Source organism: Geotrypetes seraphini, chromosome 4 (assembly GCF_902459505.1).
Source record: "Geotrypetes seraphini chromosome 4, aGeoSer1.1, whole genome shotgun sequence".
Lineage (NCBI taxonomy): Eukaryota > Metazoa > Chordata > Amphibia > Gymnophiona > Dermophiidae > Geotrypetes > Geotrypetes seraphini.
Window position 1 is genome coordinate 101,187,305 of NC_047087.1, and position 23,071 is coordinate 101,210,375.

The following is a 23,071-nucleotide window of genomic DNA, read 5'->3' on the forward strand; positions in this document are numbered from 1 at the left end:
CAGTTGTCGTTGGAGGGGGGTAACCCACAGCTGTTGTCAGGTGGGGGGGGCAGTACAGCTTTTTTTAAATGGGGATCGGTATTGTGTGTGTGTAACGCATGCACAACATCTGTGCCCATTTAAAATAATGAAAAAAATATGGCAGTTCTGCACCTGTTGTTTTTTTAGTGTCATTTTGAAGTAATGGCTAAATTTAGTGCTTGGCGAAGCAATGTTTGGGCATCGATCGGTGGGCTAGTTTTAATATTAATGACCTCGTTGTAATACTAATGAGGTTGTTTGCATGGCAAATTCAGAGAATGTATGAACATGTGGAAAAGCATGCAGTGGGCCTCTGTGTACATCAGGTCAGCAAATTAGGTTGTCGCTAAACCAGTCAAACTGGTTTAGCGATGATTAAAAACATAAGAAGTTGCCTCCGCTGAGGCAGACCATAGGTCCATCCTGCCCAGCGGTCCGCTCCCGCGGCGGTCCATCAGGCCCATTGCCTGAGTAATGGTCTATACTATCTATACCCCTCAATCCCTTTTTCTTCTAGGAATCTATCCAAACCTTCTTTGAAACCATTTAATGTTTTCTTGTCTACAACAGCCTCTGGAAGCGCGTTCCATGTATCCACCACCCTCTGAGTGAAAAAGAACTTCCTAGCGTTTGTTCTAAACCTGTCCCCTTTCAATTTCTCCGAGTGCCCCCTTGTACTTGTGGTGCCCCTTAATTAGAAAAATCTGTCCCTGTCTACTTTTTCTATGCCCTTCAGGATCTTGAAGGTTTCTATCATGTCTCCTCTAAGTCTCCGCTTTTCCAGGGAGAAAAGTCCCAACTGCTTCAATCTGTCGGTATATGGGAGATTTTCCATTCCCTTTATCAGTTTAGTTGCTCTTCTTTGTACTCCCTCAAGTACCGCCATGTCTTTCTTGAGGTACGGTGACCAGTACTGGACACAGTACTCCAGATGCGGCCGTACCATTGCACGATACAGCGGCATGATAACTTCCTTCGTCCTGGTCGTAATACCCTTCTTAATGATACCCAACATTCTGTTTGCTTTCCTTGAGGCCGTGTTGCATTGCGCCGATGCCTTCAGTGTTGCGTCTACCATCACTCCCAGGTCTCTCTCCAGGTTACTGACCCCTAGTGGTGTTCCCCCCATTTTGTATGTGAACATCGGGTTCTTTTTCCCCACGTGCATGACCTTGCATTTCCCCACGTTGAAGCTCATCTGCCATTTTTCGGCCCACTTTTCCAGCTGCGTTAGATCCTTTTGGAGTTCTTCGCAGTCTTCCCTGGTTTGAGCCCTGCTGTATAGTTTGGTGTCATCTGCAAATTTAATGACTTCACACTTGGTTCCCGCCTCTAGGTCGTTTATGTAGATATTGAACAGGAGCGGTCCCAGCACCGACCCCTGCGGAACTCCGCTCGTGACCCTTTTCCAGTCTGAGTAGTGGCCCTTTACGCCAACCCTCTGCTTCCTGTTTGCCAGCCAGTTTTTGATCCATCGGTGGACCTCCCCTTGTACCCCGTGGTTCCATATCTTTTTAAGCAGTCTCTCGTGTGGCACCTTGTCGAAGGCTTTTTGGAAGTCAAGGTAAATGATGTCTATAGATTCCCCTTTATCCACCTGGCTGTTCACCCCCTCAAAGAAGTACAATAAGTTTGTGAGGCATGACCTACCCTTGCAGAAGCCATGTTGACTCGGTTTTAGCTGCCCATTTTTTTCGATGTGCTCACAGATGCTGTCTTTAATCAGTGCCTCCATCATCTTTCCCGGGACTGAGGTCAGGCTCACCGGCCTGTAGTTTCCTGGGTCTCCCCTTGCGCCCTTCTTGAAGATGGGCGTGACATTTGCTATTTTCCAATCCTCCGGGATCTCTCCGGTTTTTAAGGATAGGTTGCATATCTGTCGAAGTGGCTCTGCTATTTCGTCTTTTAGTTCCTTGAGTACCCTTGGGTGAATGCCGTCCGGACCTGGCGATTTGTCGCTCTTTAGTCTGTCAATCTGCTTGAGTACATCCTCTTGGCTTACCTCTAAATTGACCAGCTTATCGTCTTGGTCTCCTATTATGATCTCCTTGGGTTCCGGAATGTTGGTTATATTCTCCATCGTGAAGACTGACGTGAAGAACTCATTTAACCTGTCAGCTATCTCTTTCTCTTCTTTTACTACTCCCTTTCTGTCTCCATCGTCCAATGGTCCCACTTCTTCTCTCGCCGGTTGCTTCCCCTTGACGTATCTGAAGAACGACTTGAAGTTTGTTGCTTCCTCTGCCAGTCTCTCTTCGTATTCTCTTTTTGCTATTCTAACCACTCGGTGACATTCCCTCTGGTGTTCTTTGTGCACATTTTGGTTCTCCTCTGTTTGGTCCTTTTTCCATTTTCGGAACGATGTTTTCTTGTCGCTTATCGCCTTCTTCACTGCATTTGTTATCCACACTGGGTTTTTTGTTCTATTTTTTTTGCACCCTTTTCTGAACTTGGGGATGCATAGGTTTTGCGCTTCGTGCACAGTCCCCTTGAGTAAGGTCCAGGCTTTTTCTACGGATTCCGTCTTCCCTATATTGCCTTTGAGTTTCTTTCCCACCATTTTCCTCATGGCATCATAATTTCCTTTTTTGAAGTTGAATGCCGTCGTTGTGGTTCTTTTCCCCTTTGATGATCCAATTTCAAGCCTGCACTGGATCGTGTTGTGATCGCTGTTACCTAGCGGGGCTAATACCGCCACCTCCTTTGCTGGCCCCCCTAGTCCGTTGAAGATTAGGTCAAGAGTGGCATCGGAGATGATTGGAGAGTTTAGTGCATCTGGGCCTTGGTAGGCACATTCTATAAAGTGCTGCACTTCAGTTCTAGGGTGTGAATCTGAAAAGGGGATGTGACCAAGAGAGGAGCATGAGCAGATTGTGGGTGTTTTTTAGGCTGACACCATTACAGGGCAGAAGTTCCCGTGGTCTTCATGGAGCAGAAGTCCTAGTGAAGATGATTGCATAGTGACACGGGTCATATCAAGCTTTCTGCCAATTGGTCAATGGATGTTAAATGTGGTTGGAATATGTTCGGTTATAGTAATTTTTCTTGATCTCCTGACGAAGCCACGGGCAAAACAGGCCCCATTGAGATCACGATTGTGAAGTTTCATTGCTGTTTAAAGCTAAGTTCCACACTTATAATGTTTACATTTATGATATTTATAATATTTATTGTTTTAACACGATAAGATTTTGCATTAAGGTTGGTGGTGGTGATTGACCAGTGATGATAAATTAATCCCCTGAATGGATCAGCTTAGGCTGTCCTACAGTGAGTTGGTGAATGAATTTCTGAGATCTCACCACAAATGAGTTTTTTATATTTTGAATGAAAGCTCAGTCTTACCACTCTTTTCAGTATTGATTAATGAATTATTTATGATCTTTGGTAATAGTTATTTCACCCCACATTTTTGTTGTTTATCATTTCTTTAATAAGACATTAACTTTTTTCTGAGGCCCTCCAAGTACCTACAAATCCAAAATGTGGCCCTGCAAAAGATTTGAGTTTGAGACCACTGGCTTAAATGGATGCTCCTAAAAGTTATGATGCACACTGTTGCTATAACATGCATATAAATTTTATAGAAAAGTGCTAATTCCATTCTAATCACCAATTTAATTTGGGCTTCGTATATAGAATTTGAACCTGAGTGCATTTCTGCCCACAGAAAATAACAACCTTCTCTCTTTTTCCCTGTTCCCCAGCTTTGGTACAGTCTTTCTCTACTCTCCAAGCTCATGTGCATGTCTTTGTCCCTTCCAGTTACCCCCTCAGTGTCATCTTCTTCCCCTTTGATGGGGAAGGATAAACATGATGACAGGTAAAGGCCAAAAGGCCCATCCAGTCTGCCCATTCTCAAATTCCACTATCTCGTCCTCTCTTATGTGCCTGTCCAACGCTTTCTTGAATTCAAAGTCTTTGTCTCCACCGCCTCTACCAGGATACGATTCCATGCATTTACTACCCTTTCTGTCAAAAGTATTTCCTTAGATTACACCTGAGCCTATTACCTCTTAACTTCATCCTATGCCCTCTCACCCTGGTGTTTCCTTTCAATTGAAAGAGACTGGCCTCATGTCTATTTATGCAACATAGATATTTAAACGTCTCTATCATATCTCCCCTCTACCGACTTTTCTCCAAAGTATACATATTGAGATCTTTAAGTTTGTTAGCATATGCCTTATGACGAAGACCATGCACCATTTTAGTAGCCTTCCTCTGGACTGACTACATCCTTTTTATATCTTTTTGAAGGTGCGGCCTCCAGAATTATACACAATATTCTAAATGAGGTTTCACCAGAGTCTTATACAGGGGCATCAGTGCCTCCTTTTTCCTACTGGCCATACCTCTCCCTATGCACCCTAGCATCCTTCTAGCTTTCGCTGTCACCTTTTCAACCTTTTTGGCCACCTTAAGATCATCACATACAGTGACACCCAAGTCTCACTCTTTTATAAGCACATAAGCATTGACTCTGCCGAGTCAGACCATAGGTCCATCATGCCCAGCAGTCCGCTCCTGCGGCGGCCCCCCAGGTCAATGACCTGTAGTGATCTATTACTTTACAGCCTTTTGTACTGTATAGTAACCCTCTAATTGTACCCCTGGATCCCCTTTTCCTTCAGAAACTCGTCCAATCCCCTTTTGAACCCCAAAGTCGTACTCTGCTCTACCATCTCTTCTGGAAGCGCATTCCAGGTGTCCACTACCCTCTGTGTGAAGAAGAACTTCCTAGCATTTGTTCTGAACCTATCTCCCTGTTGTGTTCATAAGTTCCTCACCCCCTAAACTGTACCATTCCTTTGGATTTTTGCAGCCCAAATAATTGACCTTGCATTTCATTAGGTCCTTGCTCATATTATCCACACCATCAGGGGTGTTTACGTCATTACAGAAGTTGGTATCATCTATAAAGAGGCAAATCTTACCTGACAGCCCTTCAGCAATATCGCTTACAAAAATGTTAGAAAGAACAGGGCCAAGAACCGAACCTTGAGGCACACCACTGGTAACATCCCTTTCCTCTGAGCGATCTCCATTGTCCACTATTCTCTTGTCACCTTCCTGGTATTGTGTTGCTGCCTGTCCTTCAGCACTCGAAATTGTTGCCCTCTGCCATCTGTCACTTTCTGTGGGCAGGAGTGTTGTCCAAAGTACTCTTTATACCAGTTACTACTTACACTTGGCAGTGGCTGTGGGGTGAATTTTTTTCCTACAGGTCATTCTGCCATGTCCTAATATCAATAGGAGGTGTTTGTTGGCCCTCAGTGAAAGTCAGCTCTCCTTAGGGAAGCTTGGTTTTTCCATCCCTAATGTTAGAAAAGTTTAACTGTTGCTCTCAAGATATTTATTATGCGTGACTTTCCTGGATACATTAGTAACAGATCACCATTTAATATCTTTTGTCTCTTCTTCCCCCCACCACATCTTTTTACCTTGCAGTGCTTGATGTAATCGGAAGCTTTTGATAGCATGGGTCTCACTAAACAGTACTTGCGCTATGTTAGCAGTGCAGTGTTTGGGGTGATTGCAAGCCAGAAAGCTAATGTTGTGTTTTTGAACCTGCGAGGTGAGAAGGGACGTTATGTAGCTGTGGCTGCTTGTGAACATGTCTTTATCTGGGATGTTCGGAAAGGTGAGAAGGTAAGTAACATGTTCTTTTCTCTTTCCTCTTTCATGCACAAAAGACTTCTTCAAGTTTTTTGGTGCAACCAGAGGGCTAACAGGAATCATGTAGAGATAACTGATAGTCTATCCAATGAATAGTAAATACAGTAAAACCTTGGATTGCAAGTAACTTGGTATGTAAGTGTTTTGCAAGACAAGCAAAACATTATATTAAATTTTAACTTGATATATAAGCAAGGTCTTGCAATACAAGTACATAGAGTATACACACATCACATCATCACAATTGAGCCAATGGTTCTCTTGCTCTCTCTCTCTCTCTCTGACACTGTAGGAGTGTAGTGACTGTTCTAAACAAGCAAGGTCTTGAAATACGAGTACGTAAAGTATTTTCTATTAAAGCAGGGGTGTCCAACCTGTGGCCCGAGGGCCGCATGCGGCCCTGTGAAGTATTTTGTGCGGCCCTGGTCAAGGGTGATGCAGTGTTTTCCTCTGCTGCCCCTGGGTGTTTACCGTCTTGCCAGCTTCCTCCTCTGTCTTGCTGCAGCATTTGCGAGTTTACGCGGCCCCAGAAACATTTTTTTCGGCCAATGCGGCCCAGGGAAAACAAAAGGTTGGAAACCCCTGTATTAAAGCTTTTGGGTTGTGGAGTTTCTCCATTATTTCTTATGGGGAAATTCATTTTGATATACGAGTGTTTTGGATTACAAGCATGTTTTCGGAATGAATTATGCTTGCAAACCAAGGTTTTACTGTAGAAACAAATGGAACCCAGCACATCAAACCAATATATAAACCAAATTCCATAAATTATTTGGCACAAATCACCCCCCATATTTGTTGAGGAGGTGAACGTTTTGAATGCCGAAATCCCATTGCCTTGAAGTAGCATTTTTTAGCGAAATGCTGGCCTTGGGAGGGGCACCAAATTGGGACAAAGGCTGGAAGGAAGGGAGGGGGCATGACACAGAAGGAAGAGAGGGAGCGCATTGGGACACAGAAGGGAGGGGGGCATGAACGCCAGATACCAGAGGGAAGGCTTCCGGGTCAGCAGACCGCATGCACGAGCCGCCAATCGCAGCTAAAGCTACTAATTACAGCTTTGACAACAGAAGTGCAGCTAGGAGGAGGGAGCTGGCAAGAGGAGGTAAATGCAGGAGGCACGAATTTGGGACATGGAAGGTAGGAGGAGGGTCGCGTTAGACCAGGAAGGGAGGAAGAGGGACTGTGTTGTCATAGGAAGGGAGAAGCAGGGTCACATTGGGATACAGAAGGAAGGGAGGAGACACAAACTTTGGACAAAGGATGGAAGAAAGAAGGGAGGGAGCATGCATATGGGACACAGAATGGAGTGAGGGGGGGAGCATGAACTTGGAACATAGGATGGAAGAATGGAGGAAGTGAGGGAAAGAAATGCTGAGGTCAGGAGGGAATAGAAAGGGAGAATTGTTAGGCATGGATGTCTGAGTGAGAGAGAAAGAGAGATGATGCACATGGGGAAATAACGAAAGCAGGTGAATTGTTGGGCATAGGAAGGGAGAAAGAAATATTGGACATGATGGTGGGAGAGGCATAAGGTACAGATGTTTGGGGAAGAGAGAGGGAGAAATGTTGGATATGGTGGTAGAGAAGGAAAAAGTGGGACTGATGAAGAACAAAAATAAATGTAAACCTCCTATCTTTTCTTTCTATTAAAACTACAGGACTTTATTTTGAAGACTGTTTCTTTAATGTTTGATGTTTTTATAGACTGTGTACTGTACAGGATCGGAGTTACATACAAATTCAACTTAAGAACAGTTTAAAAAATGGAACTCATTCTTAACCCGGGGACTGCCTTTATGTAGGTGACATGGGCATAGATTTATGGGCAAAGCCACAAAGTAGATTATAAAAAGTACTTCCATAGCAAAGCAGCAGATGAATCCAGACTAGTGGGTATAGCTCACATCGACCAGCAGGTGGAGATAGAGAACTGATTAACAGTTGGCCTTAAAGCCTGGTGTTCCGTCTGTTGATTCAGTTTTGCTCTATCTCCCAGCAGGGACTGAGCTAGCCCTCTAGCTCTTGGATTCTGGATGCTGACGGAGATATTGGTGTTCGGTGGACTTCCTCTGTTGAGACTCTGTCTCTTCAGTAGGATAGGGGTGCCTGGCTGAGTGGTGCCGGCTTTAGGAGTTACACCTGGGCCCCCCCAGGTCCCTACTCCACCCTCCCCTCCGGGTGATTGAGGGTTTGTTTGTCCTGCAGGAGTCTTCTTTCTTTCTTCATTCCAGTAAAAAAAAAAAAAAAAAAAAAAGAATCGACTTCCTGTTTCTGGCTGAGCTTGGCAATCTGTGCTTTGCTTGCAGTACACTTACCAGCTGTGTCCTGGCGTCTGGGGTCGCGGGAGCAGAGGGGTGAGTGTATTCCCTGCCTCGGGGCTTGGGTGTCGCGTTCCCGACTGTAGGGGCGGTTAGGGGCGGAGTCGGGAGTCGGCGGCGTTTGCCGCGTGTAAGAAAAAAAAAAAAAAAAAAAGACGCGGCATGGCAACGGAGGCCGGTCAGCGGTGTTCGCGCTGTGGAGCGCGCAGAACACCGTCGGGCCTTTGCTCGGCCGAGTGTGAGCTTGCACTGGCTGAAGGTGCCTTGTTGCAGGCCTGTGAGATGGCGATTACCCGGGTCACAGAGGCACGGGACATGTCCCCGGCACGCAAGGGTGAGTCAGAGCTGCGAAGCTCTTCCTTAGCATGGGGGAGTTCAGCGGCAGTGGGGGAGGCGGGAGCAATTGCGGAAGTCGCGGCCCCGCTCCCCGGCCCAGAGCAGGGCGGTTCAGCGGCCCTTCAGTGGGGTTCATTTTCGCCGGAATTTGTGATGCTGCTGCACCGGGCGTTTTTGTTACAGGGTGCGCAGCCCGCCCCGCCGGTACCGGTGGTCGATGTGTCCCTTCCGGTGCCCTCGATGTCGGCGGTGGTGCCTGGGGAGACAGGCAAACCGGCTGAGGGCACGGTGGGGTCGCCAGCGGGGGCGCTGGGTGTAAAGAAGCGCAGGCTGGCGACCGTGGAAGCTGAGGATATTCTGGCGAGATCCCCTTTTTCTCTTCCAGAATCGTTGGAGGAGGGGGAGGTCCTGGATTGGGATGCAGGGGATCCCCCGGGTCAGGAAGTGGATGACCCGTCTGCTCTACGGTTATTTCATAGAGAGGAACTGTCTTCCTTAATTTCAAAAGCTTTACAGGGGCTGAATATTTCTCAGGCGGATACTGCGGTATCAGGTAATCCCCTGATGGCTGGCACGCGTAGGCCACCTAAGTCTTTTCCGGTGCATGAAGCCATGCAGGAGCTGATCTCGGCGCAATGGGATACGCCGGAAGCCAGTTTAAGGGTTGCAAAAGCCATGCGGCTCTTGTATCCGGTTGACCCGGCGGAACTGGATAAGTTTAGATTGCCCAGGGTAGATGCTTTGGTGGCCGCGGTAACCAAACGGACTACCTTACCGGTGGAGGGGGGAGTGACGTTGAAGGATGCGCAGGATAGGAAGATTGAATCTTCCTTAAAAATGTCCTTTGAGGTCGCGGCAGTTACCTTGCAGGCCGCCATCTGCAGTTCTTATGCGGCACGAGCATGTCTGCAGTGGGCGCAAGGGATGTCAGATAATTTAATGGAGTCTGGAGATTCGGTCCATTCGGAGCTGGCAGATTTGGAGTCCGGCTTGGCTTATTTGGCTGACTCCTTATATGATATTATTAGGGCGTCTGCGAAGCAGATGTCTCTTTCAGTGGTATCTCGCAGATCCCTATGGCTACGGCATTGGGCGGCCGATGCTGCTTCTAAGCTTCGGCTGGTAAGGCTCCCTTTTAAAGGGGGTTTCTTGTTTGGTGAAGATTTAGATAAACTGGTGAAGGATTTTGGGGATACCAAAACTCAGCGTTTACCAGAGGATAGGGCTAGGCCCCCGGTGAGGCCCTCATCGTCGAGACCGCGCTTCAGGGATGTGCGGAGATCCAGGTCGGGTAAGCCTTTCTTCAGATCGGCTGTTGGTTCGTCCTCTGCTTCGAGACCAAGGTTTCAGCAGAGGGGTTCCTTTCGTACGACGAGACCCTCGTCGGGGCAGTCCACACGTACCCCAGCCACTCGCACTCCACAATGACGGGGGCGTGGCTCCCTCCGCCTTTCCCTTAGGGGGCCGGCTTTCGGAGTTCCGGGCGGAGTGGGCCACGATCACGTCAGATCAGTGGGTGTTGGACATTGTTCAAGAAGGGTACAAGTTAGAGTTCGCCTCTCCCGTCGTAGATTCTTTCTTGGTGTCCCCGTGCAATGGGGCGGCCAAGGGAGACGCGGTCCGGTTGACTCTTCAGGGGCTGCTCGAGCTAGGGGCAGTGGTACCGGTGCCCCCGGAAGAGGTAGGCACCGGTATATATTCCCTTTACTTCATTGTGCCAAAGAAGGGGGGGTCCTTCAGGCCGGTGCTGGATCTCAAAAGAGTCAACAGATTTCTCAGTGTTCGCCATTTCCGGATGGAGACGGTGCGCTCGGTTATTGCGGCTGTACGACCGGGAGAGTTCCTCACGTCCCTAGATCTCAAGGAGGCATACCTCCATATTCCGATCTGGCCTCCGCATCAGCGGTATCTGCAGTTTGCGATTCTGGGCCAGCATTATCAGTTTCGGGCAATGCCCTTTGGCTTGGCAACGGCCCCCCGCACCTTTTCCAAGGTCATGGTGGTGGTAGCCGCCTTCCTCCGCAAGGAAGGGATTCGGGTACACCCTTACCTAGACGACTGGTTAATCCGCGCCTCGTCCAGACAGGAGAGTGTGGCGGTTACTCAGCGAGTGATTTCTCTCCTACAGTCATTGGGGTGGATTGTTAACTTTCCCAAAAGTTTTCTGTCCCCGTCGCAGTCGTTGGTGCATCTGGGGGTGCGGTTCGACACGGCTCTGGGGAAGGTGTTTCTACCCCGAGACCGGGGGGAGAAATTACAGGCTCAAATTCGCCTACTTCTCGGTACGGCCAGACCACGAGCTTGGGATTATGTACAGGTATGGGTTCCATGGTGGCGACTCTGGAGGTGGTCCCCTGGGCGCGGAGCCACATGAGGCCCTTGCAACAGTCTCTGCTCTCTCGCTGGTCCCCAGCTTCTCTGAACTACAATGTGCGTCTCCCATGGAGTCGTCGAGCAGCTCACAGCATGCAGTGGTGGCTCCACGAGTTGCATCTGTGGAAGGGCATGCCGTTGGCCACGCCGGACTGGATAGTGGTCACCACGGATGCCAGTCTGCGGGGTTGGGGGGCCCAGTGCCTGCAGGCGTCAGTGCAGGGAAGGTGGTCCGTCCAGGAGGCCCAGTGGCCCATCAATTTGTTGGAATTAAAGGCGGTCAGGCTGGCGCTGCTGGCTTTTCAGTCACTGATTCAGGACAAGCCGACCAGAGTCTTTTCGGACAGTGTCACGGCGGTCGCCTATGTCAATCGGCAGGGGGGCACCCGGAGTCCGCAGTTAGCAGAAGAGGCAAGAAATTTGTTTCGATGGGCGGAGAGGCATGTGCCGCTTCTGTCGGCGGCATACATTGCAGGTCACGAAAACGTGCAAGCGGACTTTCTCAGCAGAAATCTTCTGGATCCGGGAGAGTGGGAGTTGTCTCCTCGAGCGTTCAGCCGGCTAGTCCGTCGGTGGGGCTTGCCGGAGATGGATCTCATGGCCTCGTCCCGCAATGCGAAGTTGCCTCGGTTCTTCAGCAGACGCAAGACAGAGGGTTCGGAGGGGGTGGACGCGTTAGCTCTCCCATGGCCTCCGAATTCCCTTCTGTATGTGTTCCCGCCGTGGCCCATGATAGGGCGAGTGTTGCAGCGCATCTCTCGCTTTCGCGGCAGAGTCATCCTGGTGGCTCCGGATTGGCCGCGTCGGCCGTGGTACGCAGATCTGATTCAGCTGTCGGTAGGCGAGCGGGTGACGTTCCAGGTAACGCCGGACTTACTGACTCAGGGGCCCATATGGATAGAAGATCCGGCCCGCTTTGGTCTTACGGCCTGGCTATTGAGCGGTCAAGGCTAAAAAAGAAGGGCTATTCAGAGAGGGTGATCGCCACTCTGCTTAAAGCCAAGAAACTTTCGACGTCAGCCTCCTATGCGAGAGTCTGGAAGATTTTTGAGGCATGGTGCGGTCGCCAGGGAGTGGCGCCCTTCAAGGCTTCTCTGCCGGCTATTCTTGCTTTCCTGCAGGAGGGCGTGGAGAAAGGGTTAGCCTACAACTCTTTAAAGGTTCAGGTGGCGGCCATTGCCTGTTACAGGGGCCGGGTGGATCGCTCGGCTCTCGCGTCGCAGCCGGACGTGGTCCGTTTCCTCAAGGGGGTGAACCATATCCGCCCGCCGGTAAAGCGTATTTGTCCAACGTGGGATCTGAAACTCGTCCTTGGGAAGTTGCAGGGGGCACCTTTTGAGCCCCTGTCAGCGGCCACGTTGAAAGATGTCACACTGAAAACAGTTTTTTTGGTGGCGATGGCTTCAGCAAGGTGAGTATCGGAGCTGCAGGCGCTTTCTTGCAGAGAACCCTTTTTGCGTTTTTCGGAGACGGGGGTGTCGGTGCGTACGGTGCCGTCCTTCCTGCCGAAGGTTATTTCTTCCTTTCATGTGAACCAGAGTTTGTTCCTGCCTTCCTTTCGGAGGGAGGATTGGGGGAAACGTTTTGTGTCTTTACGGCTGCTAGATGTACGCCGTATGCTTCTCCATTATTTGGAAGTGACGAATGATTTTCGTCGGTCGGACCATCTCTTTGTCGCTTTCGCGGGTAAAAACAAGGGTGGCGGCGTCTAAAGCGTCCATTGCGCGTTGGGTCAAGGACACTATTGCTTCGGCGTATGTGTTGTCAGGGAAGAAGGTACCGGAGCACCTTCATGCTCATTCCACTCGGGCTTTGGCGGCCTCTTGGGCGGAGTCCGGGGGGATGTCTTTAGAGGAAATTTGCCGAGCGGCCACTTGGTCGTCGACAAATACTTTTTCACAGCATTATCGTTTAGATGTGGCGGCCCGTGCAGAGGCGAGTTTTGGCGCGGCAGTGCTGACAGAGGTGGCATTGGCGTCCCACCCAGTTTGAGTTTGCTTTGCTACATCCCACTAGTCTGGATTCATCTGCTGCTTTGCTATGGAAGGTAAAATTATGGTCTTACCTGTTAATTTTCTTTCCTTTAGAAGCAGCAGATGAATCCAGAGCCCCTCCCCAAAGGCACTGGTTGTGTGTAGGGTGTTTAGTTGATTGGGTTGGTTGGGGCTATGGTTGGTAAGTGTATTATTTCATTACTGAAAAAAAAAAAAAAAAAGGTACAAGAGAGAGACATATGATCATATTAAGAAGAGAAAGACACATTTTCTACTGGAATGGAGTTTTGTTGCGGCTCATTCTCCTTTCGGGGTGCTTGGGCAGAGTGCATAACTGAATCAATAGACGGAACACCAGGCTTTAAGGCCAACTGTTAATCAGTTCTCTATCTCCACCTGCTGGTCAATGTGAGCTATACCCACTAGTCTGGATTCATCTGCTGCTTCTAAAGGAAAGAAAATTAACAGGTAAGACCATAATTTTACCATACATTACTGAAGCACACTTGCATGTGCATATTATACACCTGCCCCTGAGCTGGTGTAAATGTGACTATATTGTAGCCACAATTTTGTTAGGTTTTGTGCTGCTATTTATAAATCTTGTCAGGTCTTGATTCATAGTTTCATAGTTTATTTAAGTTTTCATTAAACGCTTATCCAAAAGTAAAAAGCGTTGTACAAAATATTTAAAAATAGCTGAGAGATGAACATTTTACATTATTAGACATACATGAACCGATTATTGGACATACACGAACTAAACAAACATACTTAAGACTTGAAAACAATGGGAAAAGAGGGAAGAACTACAATTTTATAGAAAGAATACATAGAAGGTCAATGTTGGAAAAAAGATACTGGGCTTGATGGACTTTGGCTTTTTCTAGTATGGCAAATCTTACGTTCTTAAGAGGGGACATTTTCAAAACAACATCCAAGTCGGAACTGAGAGGTCCAATTCATAACATTCCAAAAACTGACCATCTTACAGCCGTTTTTTAACAGGAAAAATGTCGAGATTTCCTGTTTGAAAAATCTGTGAGGACATTCTTATGCTGAAAACGTCCAAAATAAATAGACATTTTCCAAAATGAAACATCCAAAAAAGCAAGTAAAAATGTCTGTCTGGCATCTTTTGTACAAAAAATGACCACACAAACATCGTTGCAGAGCAGAGAGACAGCCTAGTGTTCAGTGCAGTGGACTTTATACAGTGGGACCCAGGTTGATATTTTACCTTAATTCTACTATGTGGTGGTGTGAGCCCCCCAAGAACAGCTGCCATATAGAAATGTTGCAATGATTTGTATGTAATTTTTTTCCTTTAACTTTCTTTTGCAAAATCCTAGGTTCTTATCCTTTCAGGACTCAAACATGAAGTCACTTATTTGTGTCCTTCTCCTGATGGGTTGTACTTAGCAGTCGGGTATGAAGATGGATCCATTCGAATTTTTAGCCTTCTCAGTGGAGAAAGTAATATAACTTTCAATGGGCACAAAGCTGCTGTCACAGCTTTAAACTATGATCATCTGGGAGGCAGACTGGTTTCAGGATCTAAGGTAAGAATCATCTGCCCTTTGTGTAAAAACCAGGGATGAACAGCCAGAAAATTTAGTTTTCTTTTTTGTTTGAAAACAAATGTTAGTAGTGCACACTGTTAACATTCTAGGGTCCACCTTGGAGATTAGCACTAGAGAATGACACGGTGAAAAAATTGGTCCCCGTCACCGCCCCGTCCTCGTCTCACCATCCCCGTCACCGCCCCGTCCCCGTCTCACCATCCCCGTCACCGCCCCGTCCCCGTCTCACCATCCTCTTCACCGCCCCGTCACCGCCACTGCCATCCCATTCACCGCCCCGTCACCGTCACTGCTGCATACATAAAAGCCTCAAACAGGTACGATTTTATATACTTTTCTAATATCTCCCCTATGTATCTGCCATTGCCCCCCCCTGTGTCCATATTCCATCCACATGGCATGTCCCCTTTTTGTCTCTGTCCCTATGCCCCAATGCACATAATTTCCCCTCTTTCTGTTACCTTCCTGTGTCCAGATTTCTCCTATCTTCCTCTTCCATACCAGTGTGTCTCTTCTTTTCAACCCCATCTAGCTTTTTTCCCTCTTTCTTCCCCCCCCCCTGCTTCTAGCATCTGGCTCACCTGCCTGTCCTTCCCTTTCTTTCCTGCTGTGGGTTTTTCTTTCCGTTTTCATCACCTTGGCCCAGAATCCTTTTCCCTTTCACTCCCTCCTTACAGTCTGAGCCGGGAACACTAGCGATCGCACGGTCCTCGCAGCCCCCACCCGCCTGCCCAATCGATCCTAGTGTTTAGCCAGCTCTCTCCCTTCTCCTCACCTTAATTTGCAGGCTTTCTTTTTCAGCGACCTGCACGCTTTCCCAAAGAGCCGCACACGCGCGGCTGCTCAGTGTTCAATCTTCTGCTCTGCTGCAACTTCCTGTTTCCGGTTGCGTCAGAGCAGAAGATCGAAACTGAGCAGCAGCGGGTGCGCGGCTCTCTGATAGCGTGCGGGTCGCCGAAAAAGAAAATCTACAAACTAAGGTGAGGCGAAGGGAGAGAGCTGGCTAAACACTAGAATCGATTGGGCAGGCGGGTGTGAGCTGCGGGGACCGTGCGATCCTTCATGCCTCACTGCGGGGACAAGACCCATTCACCGCCCCGCGGGCGGTGAATGGCCTTGTCCCCGTCGCCGCAGCGACTGCTAGTTTTCTTCCCCGTTTTCGGCGGTGACCCGCGGCTAAAATGCGGTGACCGCGGGTAAACCGCCACCGTGTCATTCTCTAATTAGCACCCAAGAAAAGGTTCTGGGTATCATCGTAGACAATACGATGAAACCTTCCACCCAATGTGTGGCGGCGGCCAAAAAAGTAAACTGGATGCTAGGAATTATTAAAAAAGGGATGGTTAACAAGAATGTTGTCATGCCCCTGTATCGCACCATGGTGCGTCCTCATCTGGAGTATTGCATTCAATTCTGGTCTCCTTATATCAAGAAAGATATAGAGGCACTAGAAAAGGTTCAAGGAAGAGCAACTAAGATGGTAAAGTGGATGGAACTCCTCTCATATGAGGAGGGAGAACGAGAGCCAGAAGGCCTTGAGCATGCACAGATACACAAGGCCCAGTCGGAGGAGAGGTACGATCTTCGGGCACCGGCACCTCCTGTGAGTTGGTGCTGCATGACAGTGCCACATTGGGGGGTAAGCTTTCAGTTTGGGTGGGCGGGGGATGCCAGTTCACACGTGGGGGCGATGCCGGTTAGTGGGCAGGGGGACTCGCAAATCGAGTCAATGCTCGGTTTGTGAGTCACGATTTGTGAGAATGTTTTGCTCGTCTTGCAAAACACTCGCAAAACGGTGCACTCGTAAACCGAGGTTTGACTGTTTTTCCTTCGTGGCCAATGATAGGAAGGATCCTCCAAAGGATCGCAAGCCATTGGGGACAGATCATTCTCATGGCTCTAGACTGGCTGCGCAAACTGTGGTATGCGGATCTAGTGCATGATTCTGGTCTTTGGCTGCAAGTGCAACCAGACATTCTTTCTTCAAGGTTCAGTGATCAGAGAAGATCTGGATCGCTTTGCACTTAAGACATGGCTCTTGAGCGCGAGGCATTAGCATACAAGGGGTACTCGGAAGTTGTCATTGCTACTTTACTTGGGTCTTTATGGAAGAAGATGTAAGAGATCTACCAGAACTGGAAATGGTATTCAAGGGTGATGATGTGGAGGAACTGAAAGAAATCTCTATGAATCTGGAAGATGTACTAAGCCAAATAGACAAATTAAAAAGGGATAAATCACCTGGACTGGATGGTATACATCCCAGGGTTCTAAAGGAACTCAAACATGAAATTGCTGACCTGCTGTTAGTGATCTGTAACCTGTCGCTAAAATTAGTCAGAGACCACTGTTCAGGCAGTGGGCCTGATGGGCTGCCGCGGGAGCGGACCGCTGGGCGAGATGGACCTCTGGTCTGACTCAGCGGAGGCAACTTCTTATGTTCTTATGTTCATCTGTAGTACCTGAAGATTGGAGGGTGGCCAGTGTTACACCGATTTTTAAAAAGGGTTCCAGGTGAGATCTGGGAAATTACAGACCAGTAAGCCTGACTTCAGTACCAGGCAAAATGGTGGAAACAATTATAAAAAATAAAATTGTGGAACACGTAGACTAGGTCCCCAAAGTCTCTCCTTGAGGGCTAAATCCAGTCAGGTTTTCAGGATTTTCCCCAATGAATATGCATTGAAAGCAGTGCATGCACATAGATCTCATGCATATTCATTGGGGAAATCCTGAAAACTCGACTGGATTCAGCCCTCAAGGAGGGACTTAGGGACCCCTGATGTAGACAAACATGATTTAATGAGACAGAGTCAGCATGGGTTCAGCTGAGGGAGATCTTGCCTCACCAATTTGCTTGACTTCTTTGAAAGTGCAAATACAAAGGTGAGCCGGTTGATATAGTGTATCTAGATTTTCAAAAATACTTTTAAAACCAATAGGAGGAAATATTAACCACCAGAGGGTGGTGGTTAATGGAAGTCGCTCGAAGGAAGGAAAGGTGACTAGTGGAGTCCCTCAGGGTTCGGTGCTGGGGCCAATCCTGTTCAATATGTATGTAAGTGACATTGCTGAAGGGTTAGAAGGAAAAGTGTGCCTTTTTGCAGATGATACCAAGATTTGTAACAGAGTAGACACCGAAGAGGGAGTGGAAAATATGAAAAAGGATCTGCAAAAGTTAGAGGAATGGTCTAATGCCTGGCAACTAAAATTCAATGCAAAGAAATGCAGAGTAATGCATTTGGGGATTAATAATAGGAAGGAACCGTATATGCTGGGAGGAGAGAAGCTGATATGCACGGACGGGGAGAGGGACCTTGGGGTGATAGTGTCCGAAGATCTAAAGGCGAAAAAACAGTGTGACAAGGCAGTGGCTGCTGCCAGAAGGATTCTGGGCTGTATAAAGAGAGGCGTAGTCAGTAGAAGAAAGAAGGTGTTGATGCCCCTGTACAGGTCATTGGTGAGGCCCCACTTGGAGTATTGTGTTCAGTTTTGGAGACCGTATCTGGCGAAAAACGTAAGAAGACTTGAGGCGGTCCAGAGGAGGGCGACGAAAATGATAGGAGGCTTGCACCAGAAGACATATAAGGAGAGACTGGAAGCCCTGAATATGTATACCCTAGAGGAAAGGAGAGACAGGGGAGATATGATTCAGACGTTCAAATACTTAAAGGGTATTAACGTAGAACAAAATCTTTTCCAGAGAAAGGAAAATGGTAAAACCAGAGGACATAATTTGAGGTTGAGGGGTGGTAGATTCAGGGGCAATGTTAGGAAATTCTACTTTACGGAGAGGGTGGTGGATGCCTGGAATGCGCTCCCGAGAGAGGTGGTGGAGAGTAAAACTGTGACTGAGTTCAAAGAAGCGTGGGATGAACACAGAAGATTTAGAATCAGAAAATAATATTAAAGATTGAACTAGGCCAGTTACTGGGCAGACTTGTACGGTCTGTGTCTGTGTATGGCCATTTGGAGGAGGATGGGCAGGGGAGGGCTTCAATGGCTGGGAGGGTGTAGATGGGCTGGAGTAAGTCTTAACAGAGATTTCGGCAGTTGGAACCCAAGCACAGTACCGGGTAAAGCTTTGGATTCTCGCCCAGAAATACCTAAGAAGAAAAAAAAAAAAAAAAAAAAAAATTTAAATTGAATCAGATTGGGCAGACTGGATGGACCATTCGGGTCTTTATCTGCCGTCATCTACTATGTTACTATGTTACTCAGATAATAGTTATGCCAGAGGTTATGGTAAAAGCGTAGCTGGTTTTAAGAAAGGTTTGGACAAATTCCTGGAGGAAAAGTTATTTAGACATTGGGGAAGCCTCTGTTTTAGTGCTGCCCGATTCAGGAAAAAAAAATTTCAATTTGATTCAGCCTACTGAATTGGTTTTTCGTTTCGATTCGATTTTCCTGCCCATTTGGCTGTTTTTTTCAAACATCCTGGTGGGTTTATTTTATAGCCTCTTCACCCCCTTTGCCTTCTCCTAACCACACTGGCGCTGTGGTGTAAACAAAATAAACAAACAAAAAAGACTTTTCCTCTCTCTCTTAAATCCTAGCTCACGTTTGCTGTCTAACACCAGCTCTGGCAGGATACACGTTTCAAATCTGAAATATTGTAATCACAAAATGGAAAAGAAAATTAGTTTTTCTACCTTTTGTTGTCTGGTCATTAGTCAAATCTTGTTGGTCCCAGGCTCTGGTTTTCTTCTAACAAATTGCTTGCCAGTGTCTCCTTCTTTCTTCTTTCTCCGTTCTAACCATCCATCTGCCATCTCTGTCCTCCCCTTCCATTTTCCTTCCCTCCCCCGGAGAGAAGAGAGTTCCAAAGCCGTACAGCAGCTAGCAATGATTGCTAGCGCCAGCGATCTTATTGCAGGCTGCTGAAATTAGGAAAATTCATTCCGGGAGGCCAGTGGGGAAGACGAACAGGACAGCATATCAGCGGGAGGCCAGCGGGTAAGCCACTTCCTGACTGACCCTCCCCACTCGCCCTCTAAAGCAGGAGCGGCAGGCTAACAAAAGGCAGCGCTATCACTCCTGCTTTAGAGGGCGAGTGGGGAGGGTCAGTCAATGAATCGGGAGGCCGATTTTTTTTGTCGGGGTAAATCGATTCAAATCGATTCACCCGAAATGAATCGGTGAATTGATTTCGAATCATGAATCGGGCAGCACTACTGTGCCCTGGATTAGTAGCATGGAATGTTGCTACTCTTTGGGTTTTGGCCAGGTACTAGTGATCTGGATTGGCCACTGTGAGAACGAGCTACTGAGCTTGATGGACCATTGATCTGACTCAGTAAGGCAATTCTTATGTTCTAATGGTCTCTGCCTATGCTAAGGCTTGGGAAACTTTACAGTATCAAAGGCAATAGACAGGTCAAGAAGGATGAGAATCGATCTGGCCAGGAATAGGTCACTGTAGACTTTGGTGAGGGCAGTCTCTGTAGAGTGTAAGAGGTGAAATCCTGATTGTAGATGATCAAGTCTTTTGAGCTGAAAGGAAGTCAAGGCAGTGACAGACAGCATGCTCAAGAAGCTTGGATAGGAACGGAAGAAGGGAGACAGGACGATAGTTGGGAGGGCAAGTGGAGTACTGCAAGGCTTTTTGAGAAGCAGCTTAACCATAGCATGTTTGAAAGCATCAGGGACAATTGCCATGGAAATGGATAAGTTGAGGATATGGCAGATGGGAAGGATAACAGTTGTGAGATGGGGTCAAGTAGAGAGGTGGGAATAGGATCTGAGGGAAATATAGTAGGCTTGGCTGAGGATAGTTGTGCAGTTTCTTCCTCTGTAATTTCAGAGAATGAAGAAAAGTCAGTGGTAGCTGGAGGGTTGAGAGGGTGGGACCAGGCAAGGGGAGGATGGGCAGGTGCTTCCTAATTTGGGCGAAGGAAGAAGGGATGGTATGAGCTTGAGGGTCAGGAGAATGGATGATAGAAAGGGGAGAAGGATGTGACTTTGTAATGAATTCAACGGCGATCTTGTGAACCTTGTCATGGAAGTATTCAGCTATCATCTGGGGAGAGAAAGATGGAGGGGTTGGAAGGGGGGCCACTTTGAGGAGGGAGTTCAGTGTGGTAAAGAGACGGCAGAGGTTGGAAGAAAGAGAGTTAGCTGGATGTAGTAGTCTTGCATGACCAGTGTAAGAGCAGAATTAAATGAGGTCCGCATAAATTTAAAGTGAAGGAAGTCAGCACGTGTGCAAGATTTGAGCCGAAGGCACTCGGCACAATGGGTACAGGAATGTAAGTAGTGGATACTGGGAGTGAGCCAAGGTTGAGGTTTGGCATGACTTGCAGAGTGAGGAACAAGGGGAGCAAGGGTATCCAGAGTAGAGGAGGGAATAGAGTTGTGCGATGAATCAGCCTTGTGGACAGATGTGGATAACGGTGGAGGTGAGGAGAGGTGAAACAGTAGTTGAGAATGTGGAAGGATCAAGGGCTTGAAAATTTCGAAATAGTTCAAGCAAATATTTCTTCATTTCTACTTATTTCAACTGTGATTTGATGTAGATAAGACTCACTTTAATCAGTTTTTGAAGATAGTTTCCATTCAAAACTGCATAATTTGGACACTAGTAGTTTGTAAAGTTTGAAAAAATAAAAATCTGCCCCTAAAATTGACACATCCTAGTATGGCAGGGTGGGGGAGAGACTAATGGTGTCAGAGATGCAGTGGGATGTAAAGGGATCATCTCTTCCTCTCCCAATCTTACCCTGTTTCCCCGAAAATAAGCCCTAGCGTGATTTTTAAAGATGCTCCTAATATAAGCCCTACCCCAAAAATAAACCCTAATTAAGATCATCCCCCGAAGCCCCTTCCCCCCCGAATGTCCCCAACACTCCCTGACTCCATCCCTGCCTGATTCGCCAAAAAAATCGGACTCGTCGATTCAGCAACCCCCACTCCAGTGAGACTTACATACCTCCGCTCCGAGACCTCCTAAAGCAGCAGCGGCGGCCGCACTCTAAATGAGCTGCTTCACGGCCTTCCCCGCCAGGGCCTTCCCTCTGTCGCATCACTGAGCGCTACCGCCGCTGCTGTTTTTGGAGGCCTCAGAGCGGAGGTATGTCAGTCTCATGGTGGGAGGGTGGGTGGGGTCCTGCTGCACAGGTGGATGGGAGGGAGGGATAGAAAATGCTGCACAAGGGGATGGGTGAGAGGGAAGGAAAGATGCTGCACATGGGGGGGGAGGGAGAAAGAAAAGAGGAAGAATTGGGATGGAGGAGAGGAAGAGAGAGATAATTGTTGAACATGAAAAAAAATAAGACATCCCCCGAAAATATGCCCTAATGCATTTTTGGGACCCAAAATTAATATAAGGCACTGTCTTATTTTTGGGGAAACATGGTCGATCCCGTTATCATCCTTCCTTCTTATTCTGTGCTCCCTGATTTCCTTCTATGCCTCTGTTCTCCCTTCATCACCTGTCTTTCTGGCCTTCTTGTCTTAGATCCCTTCTCTGAGATTTCCCCTTTCTCTTTCTCCTTCCTTCCTAGCACTGATCACTAAAATCACCTACTCACACCAATATAAAAGGGCCAAATAAATACTCTGAACACAGAAAGCTGTTAGAAAACTTTTGTAGAGTCATATTTTACATAATTTAATTTGCAGATATATGGTGCATTATGCAAATAATCCTCCTCACCCCTTCCAGTTGGCCTTAAGTGTGGCCTGACATTGAAACAAGTTTACACACTGCCTGGCCAGTGTGCCTTTATTCTACTGTACAATTTAAATGGTTCGAGAGGCCAGTCTTCTAGAGTGTGGTTAATAATTTTCATACAATTCTATAGATCTGAATTTAATTGTGACAAAATGATTCTTGAACTACAATAGGATGTTAAATTATTATTTCTTGCATCAATATGCACTGTGAATGCCATACAGCATTGACAAGTATTGCATTGTCATCTATTGCATTTGTTAATATAACTTGTCTTTACAGGACACCAACGTGATAGTTTGGGATGTGATTAATGAAAGTGGCTTATATAGATTGAAGGGTCATAAGGATGCAGTCACTGAGGCCATTTTCTTCAGAGAGAAGAACTTGCTTGTTACAAGGTGAGAGCTATAGCATAAGAAATTAATACAAAGACATGAAGTAGGTTCCAGTCTCAAACTTTCCTTAAATTTGTCTCTCTTTTCTGTTTGGTTTGTATGAGTGTTTCTCTTTTTAAATCATTTATATTAAATGAAAATAACTTGTGTTCTTCAGTACTTTGTATAATTCACTTCAGATTACAGTGTACACACTAGGTCATCCCTAGGAAATCCCAGAATAGAAATTAAAAGTTATCTAATACAAACTTCAGGGCTTTCTTATACACCATGCAATCTTTGATCATTTTAATATCTAAAAGTAGAACATTCCATATCAATAGAGTTTAAAAATTTCATAATTTTAATACTTGGAAATTTAAAGTAGAGCCAAATTTCAGAGGAAATGCACCCTCATATCTTGAGATAATTGAATATGTGCCAATGTATAAGGGGCATAACCATATAAAACTTTATGGGGTCCTTTTATCAAGCTGTGGTAGGGGTTTAACGCATTAAACCGGCTGCCACGCTAGCCGCTAGCGCCTGCATTGAGCAGGCATTAGTTTTTTAGCCGGCCGCGGGGGTTAGCGCGTGATTAAATGTCCGACGGGCTAACCCCGCTAGCGCGGCTTGATAAAAGGACCCCTTTATGTTTAAATTGCATGCGAGTCATAACCGGTAGCCAGTGAAGTTCACAGTAGAAAGAAGTTAT

The 23,071-nt window shown here is 47.1% G+C and overlaps 1 protein-coding gene across 3 annotated transcripts in view; it reads left to right on the top strand.

The window, feature by feature from the left end:
• WDR3 (WD repeat domain 3) overlaps positions 1–23,071 on the top strand; it is a 137,151-nt gene that overhangs the window by 15,509 nt on the left and 98,571 nt on the right. For all 3 annotated transcript variants that reach the window (XM_033941947.1, XM_033941948.1, XM_033941949.1), the window contains 3 exons: positions 5,473–5,673; positions 14,077–14,286; positions 22,262–22,380. In XM_033941947.1, coding sequence (XP_033797838.1) covers positions 5,503–5,673; positions 14,077–14,286; positions 22,262–22,380 — 500 coding nt within the window. In that variant the 5' untranslated portion in view covers positions 5,473–5,502. The remainder of the gene's footprint in view (positions 1–5,472; positions 5,674–14,076; positions 14,287–22,261; positions 22,381–23,071) is intronic.